Source organism: Neoarius graeffei, chromosome 2, assembly GCF_027579695.1.
Source record: "Neoarius graeffei isolate fNeoGra1 chromosome 2, fNeoGra1.pri, whole genome shotgun sequence".
NCBI lineage: Eukaryota > Metazoa > Chordata > Actinopteri > Siluriformes > Ariidae > Neoarius > Neoarius graeffei.
Genome location: NC_083570.1, coordinates 99,583,067 through 99,589,300, shown reverse-complemented (window position 1 = coordinate 99,589,300; position 6,234 = coordinate 99,583,067). Strand labels below are relative to the sequence as shown.

At 37.6% G+C, this 6,234-nt stretch overlaps 1 protein-coding gene across 2 annotated transcripts; it reads left to right on the top strand.

Annotated features, from left to right (window-relative positions):
* Positions 1 to 1,165: 1,165 nt before the first annotated feature.
* im:7150988 (Golgi-associated plant pathogenesis-related protein 1) lies at positions 1,166 to 6,015 on the top strand. 2 transcript variants are annotated; one of them, XM_060910802.1, is made up of 6 exons: positions 1,166 to 1,253; positions 1,380 to 1,405; positions 1,558 to 1,767; positions 3,266 to 3,343; positions 4,441 to 4,590; positions 5,828 to 6,015. In XM_060910802.1, exons 2-6 carry the CDS (start codon positions 1,399 to 1,401, stop codon positions 5,833 to 5,835), a joined length of 453 nt encoding a protein of 150 aa, XP_060766785.1. In that variant the 5' UTR covers positions 1,166 to 1,253; positions 1,380 to 1,398; the 3' UTR covers positions 5,836 to 6,015. The 2 variants fall into 2 exon arrangements, with proteins under 2 accessions (XP_060766785.1, XP_060766776.1); XM_060910793.1 differs by lacking the exon at positions 5,828 to 6,015 and having other exon boundaries at positions 4,441 to 4,601.
* The last annotated feature ends 219 nt before the right edge of the window (positions 6,016 to 6,234 follow it).

Sequence of the window (6,234 nt, the reverse complement as noted above, 5' to 3'; positions counted from 1 at the left end):
CTGGGTTCGAGCCCCGGGGCCGGCGAGGGCCTTTCTGTGTGGAGTTTGCATGTTCTCCCCGTGTCCGCGTGGGTTTCCTCCGGGTGCTCCGGTTTCCCCCACAGTCCAAAGACATGCAGGTTAGGTTAACTGGTGACTCTAAATTGAGCGTAGGTGTGAATGTGAGTGTGAATGGTTGTCTGTGTCTATGTGTCAGCCCTGTGATGACCTGGCGACTTGTCCAGGGTGTACCCCGCCTTTCGCCCATAGTCAGCTGGGATAGGCTCCAGCTTGCCTGCGACCCTGTAGAAGGATAAAGCGGCTAGAGATAATGAGATGAGATGAGATGAGATGAGATGACAGGGACCATGTACAAGACATCGCTAGTACCAGAGTTAGCTAGAAAGCTAATTTGCATCTGTGGTCCCTGGGCAGGGAGCTATAAAAACACAAACATACACACATGACTTACTTTTGCCAATTTGAAGTACACACTAAAATAGCAACAGCATTCTAAAACATGCATCATACTAAAACATATAAAAAATATATACTATCACATCATCACATAAAAACAACACACATACAACAATAGACAGTCATTATTAATGTGAATAAACTGTAAGAAAACATTTCTTATAGAAAAAAACTATGTATTATTTTTAATATTGTATTGTTCATTTTTATGTTATGTCAATTTAATGCGATGTGTTCACAGAAAATTAGTAATATTTCCATATAGTTTTACACATCCATGTTGTCTCTAAGAGCTTAAAAAACTCTGTAGATACCGCTGGAGATAATGGCTGTGGACAGTTTCGGGAATTTGGGCTCCTGAAATTAAACCTTTATAAATTATTAATAATAAATGCAACTTCTTAGCAGAGGCAAGTATGAAGGGATCCACTGTAGCTAATAAGAGCTGAGCTCTCAGGAAATCTTTAGTAACAATCATCAGTTCAGAATGACAATAAAAATGAAATATTGACAGATTTGGTCATAATTCCTGTTTATACACCTACCCCCTGTCACAGAATCTGATGAAAAGCTGAATGATGGACTTGTATTGTTTTTGTCCTTTCTAAGTAAAAGGTAGCCTTTTATTTAATCCCTGGATTGGGATTCATTTTCAGCCAAAACTACAGGGAGGGAGAAGTTGAGTCTCCTCCTTTGGCAGCATAGGAAGAGAGCTCTATAAATTGCAATGCAGCGTTCACTGCTGTATCAGGCTGAGAAAAGAACTGCAACCTCCAAGAGGCACGGAGAAAAGACAGGTAGGATGCTGCAGTGTACAGTAAATAAGACACAATCGTATCATATTTCTTCATATCGTGTGTGTGTGTGTGTGTATTGATGAATAGAGAATGAGTAAATGTATGATTTTTATATCCTTTTTGCAGCATCACATCCTTAGCAGCTATGGCAGGTTAGTCAGTTTTAACTATACGGGGTTTTGTATTCTTATTTCATATTTTTGTATTTCCTTTAAACTACAGCTAGTGTATTATTATTATTATTATTATTATTATTATTATTATTATTAATTCTAAGCTATTGCTCATTCTAATCCATCCACAGATGCAAACTTTAAGGCAAAGTTCCACGCCAAACATAATGAGTACAGAGAGAAACATGGAGTCCCTGCTTTAACCTTAAGTGATGACTTATGTAGCTCTGCCCAGGCTTGGGCTGACCATTTACTGTCCACTAAATGCTTGCAGCACAGCAATACCAATAATGGAGAGAATCTTTATTATTTCCAGAGTTCTGTACCAAAGAAACTTACAGGCAAGTTGAAATAGTATATCATAGTACAGTATGTGTTATATTGGACACCTATCTTCTAGCTTATGGTTAGTCCTGACATTTTACATTGACAAACTGAATTTGAGCAGAAAATTCATGTTACATTACAGGCATTTAGCAGATGCTCTTATCCAGAGCGACATACAACATACCCAGAGCAACCCAGAGCAGTTGGGGGTTAGGTGCCTTGCTCAAGTGCACTTCAGCCATTCCTGCTGGTCTAGGGAACTGAACCAGCGAACTTTTGGTCCCAAAGCTGCTTCTCTAACCGTTAGTGGTTAGAGAATGGTTCTTGAATTGCATCAACAAAATGATTTAACATTTACAGTTTATTATATAATTGAATCGTTTCAAATCAGACAGCTAAATTAGTAGAAGTGCACCGTAAAAAGGCTTTCCTGACCTCCAGTAATTGGTAATAACAGCATTTACAGTTCGAGACAGATGTGCCTCGGTTGTTTACAACAGGGTGGTTCTAACCACAAGGTTTTTGACGCCACTGAATTACTTTATAAGGAACATGACGCTAGAAGCTAGTCCTTTCTTGCTAACAAAGTTGTGGTTTTATTGTAGTTAGTGAATAAACAGTGAATGAATAGAAATGATTTTTGGACACTCCAGTTCCTGAGGTTTCCTCCCACCTCCCAAAAACATGCCAGTTAGCAGAGTGGCTATGCAAAACAGCCCCAAGGTGTGAATGAGTGCATTCCTGGGATATGCTCAGACTCCACCAAGATAATTTGGCTCCTGAAAATGAAATAAAGAATTAATATGTAACAATAACAGGATAACAAAGTGTTGATTTATTACTGGTGCTTACAGCTATATTTCTACATACAGTATTGATCTTAAAGGAAATGATTTGTCTGTTTATCAAACAAACTTTTATAGCAAGACTATAGCAACTAGATGACCATTTTGATGTTTTAGAAATGCAGCGTTTATCTTTTGATTACAAGTTCAATAAATGAATATAATTTTCTGGAAATGCAGTGCTCTCTTTCCATAACACTGACACAATAATGCTATTGCTGAAGGTGAATGAATGAATTTTCTGGACAACAAACTTTTCAATAATGCTTGGCATAAAATCTCATTAAAAAAATTAAAGATATCAGTTATATGTTCTCATACAGTAATATTTCTCTGCATTTCCTATGTATAGTTTCTGTCTATTAATTGTATGATGCTGTTTTAAATATGCTTTCAAATAAATAAAAGTTTCTAACCTACTTACTTACTTATTTACTTACTTACTTGCTTTTGTACCTACCTACTTACTTACCTACTTACTTAGTATTTACCTACTCACTGACTTACTTACATTCTTACTTTCTTACCTACTTACTGACTTACTTATTTACTTGCCTACTTATTTACTTTTGTACCTATTTACTTACCTACTCACTGACTTACTTACTTACCTAATTACTTACTTCCTGACTTACCTACTGACTTACTTTCTTGCTTCACACATTAGGAGAGGAGCCTGTGGATTCCTGGTACAATGAGATTAAAGACTATGATTTTGCTGCACCTGGATTTCAGTCCAACACAGGTAAATCTGACTTTAGAAACAACTGAAGAATGTTTAATTGCTGTATACAGAAAATAAGAACGAAATTAAAACAAAGTTGATTTGAAAATAGTACAACCCCGATTCCAAAAAAGTTGGGACAAAGAACAAATTGTAAATAAAAATGGAATGCAATAATTTACAAATCTCAAAAACTGATATTGTATAACGTCTTCTCTGGGCCAAGGCTCATTTAAAATGGACTGTGGCAAAGTGGAAAACTGTTCTGTGGTCAGACGAATCAAAATTTGAAGTTCTTTATGGAAATCAGGGACGCCGTGTCATTCGGACTAAAGAGGAGAAGGACGACCCAAGTTGTTATCAGCACTCAGTTCAGAAGCCTGCATCTCTGATGGTATGGGGTTGCATTAGTGCGTGTGGCATGGGCAGCTTACACATCTGGAAAGACACCATCAATGCTGAAAGGTATATCCAGGTTCTAGAGCAACATATGCTCCCATCCAGACGACGTCTCTTTCAGGGAAGACCTTGCATTTTCCAACATGACAATGCCAAACCACATACTGCATCAATTACAGCATGATGGCTGTGTAGAAGAAGGGTCCGGGTACTGAACTGGCCAGCCTGCAGTCTAGCTCTTTCACCCATAGGAAACATTTGGCGCATCATAAAACGGAAGATACGACAAAAAAGACCTAAGACAGTTGAGCAACTAGAATCCTACATTAGACAAGAATGGGTTAACATTCCTATCCCTAAACTTGAGCAACTTGTCTCCTCAGTCCCCAGACGTTTACAGACTGTTGTAAAGAGAAAAGGGGATGTCTCACAGTGGTAAACATGGCCTTGTCCCAACTTGGAGATGTGTTGTTGTCATGAAATTTAAAATCAGCTAATTTTTCTCTTTAAATGATACATTTTCTCAGTTTAAACATTTGATATGTCATCTATGTTCTATTCTGAATAAAATATGGAATTTTGAAACTTCCACATCATTGCATTCTGTTTTTATTTACAATTTATACTTTGTCCCAACTTTTTTGGAATTGGGGTTGTACATCTTGAGTTGTTTATAATTTATAAAACACTAAATGTACCTGATTCACTGTCATTTATAGGACACTTCACGCAGGTTGTATGGAAATCAACTGAAGAAGTTGGAGTGGGCTTAGCCACTGATGGAAAGACTGTCTTTGTGGTTGGTCAGTACAAACCTGCTGGAAACATATCCAATGCAGGATTCTTCAACGACAATGTTTTGCCTGCAGGTAAGCAATGAAACCCCATTTATCCTATTCTATGTTTTTTTTTTTTCATTATTAGAAAACAGTTTAGATTGGGGCGGCACAGTGGTGTAGTGGTTAGCGCTGTCGCCTCACAGCAAGAAGGTCTGGGTTCGAGCCCCGTAGCCGGCGAGGGCCTTTCTGTGTGGAGTTTGCATGTTCTCCCCGTGTCCGCGTGGGTTTCCTCCGGGTGCTCCGGTTTCCCCCACAGTCCAAAGACATGCAGGTTAGGTTAACTGGTGACTCTAAATTGAGCGTAGGTGTGAATGTGAGTGTGAATGGTTGTCTGTGTCTATGTGTCAGCCCTGTGATGACCTGGCGACTTGTCCAGGGTGTACCCCGCCTTTCACCCGTAGTCAGCTGGGATAGGCTCCAGCTTGCCTGCGACCCTGTAGAAGGATAAAGTGGCTAGAGATGATGAGATGAGATGCTTTGCAGTTTAGATTGTTAAAGTGCCATTCCACCATTGGATGTATTATTTGGCATAAAATACAATATATTTTATGACAACATGACTAGACAGAGAAATCTTTTAGCTTCAAAATGATATATCAAACATAATTTTTTGACAACGACAAGTATATTAATTTTGCGACCAAAGTCACCTACCCTTTTAATTTCCGCGCGGTAGTGAAACGTGATGTCATCGGCAGGTTCCCCTTCTTGTGTACCACGTGTCGGTCTATTTTTAGACCAGGAAACCCCCAAAGTGAAAGAGTCATTTCTCCTCGTATATGGGGGCCAAAAAAATTGCGAAAAATTTTGAGTTAATCTTTCAGTTAGCTAGATTTATTGGTATTAGCTAGATTTATTGGTATTATTTTTATCGCGTTCTATCCGCCATTGCTGATAATATGTGCCACGTCACACGTCATGTGGTACACAAGAAGGGGAACCTGCCGATGACATCACGCACGGAAATTAAAAGGGTAGGTGACTTTGGTCGCAAAATTAATATACTTGTCGTTGTCAAAAAATTATGTTTGATATATCATTTTGAAGCTAAAAGATTTCTCTATCTAGTGATACCATTTATATATGTTGTCAAAATATATTGTATTTTATGCCAAAGAATACATCCAATGGTGGAATGGCACTTTAATACAGAAATTATTGATCAATTCATGCACTCTATTTCTGAATACTTGCAAAAATTTAATGTAGTGTGTAAGCTTGAAGAAAACTGGAGTATTTCTCATGATAATTTCTCTTTATTCTGCAGCAAAGTAAAACATCAGCTGGTGAAACATCTGCAACCATATACATATCTATATCTACTAAAGCATGTTATATTTTACACAAGCATTTGCAATTTGATGGAATAAAATGACTTCTGATTTTCCAAAGTATCATATGATAAGAATAATTTGTAATTGTGGCATACCTAATGTATTATTTTGCAAACAAAAACATGCTATTGTAATCAGATTAATAAAATGAAGCACACTGCTTTTCTATCATGTCTTCTTGTGTATTCCTGTGGAAAATAAGAAAACTAACATGATTCAGTGAAATAAAATTAATACCAAATACACTTTAAGAAAACTAAGAGTATGTAGAAAAAAATAAACTAAGTTGTGGTCGTAATGTAAAAGTCAAAGTCCCTCCCATCCCAGGACCTGATCTTCC

Excerpts from the sequence above, each read along its gene's own strand:
- im:7150988 (XM_060910793.1), top strand. Across the intron at positions 1,768-3,265 it reads TGTACCAAAGAAACTTACAG|GAGAGGAGCCTGTGGATTCC; the intron begins GCAAGTTGAAAT and ends TTCACACATTAG. Across the intron at positions 3,344-4,440 it reads TGGATTTCAGTCCAACACAG|GACACTTCACGCAGGTTGTA; the intron begins GTAAATCTGACT and ends TGTCATTTATAG.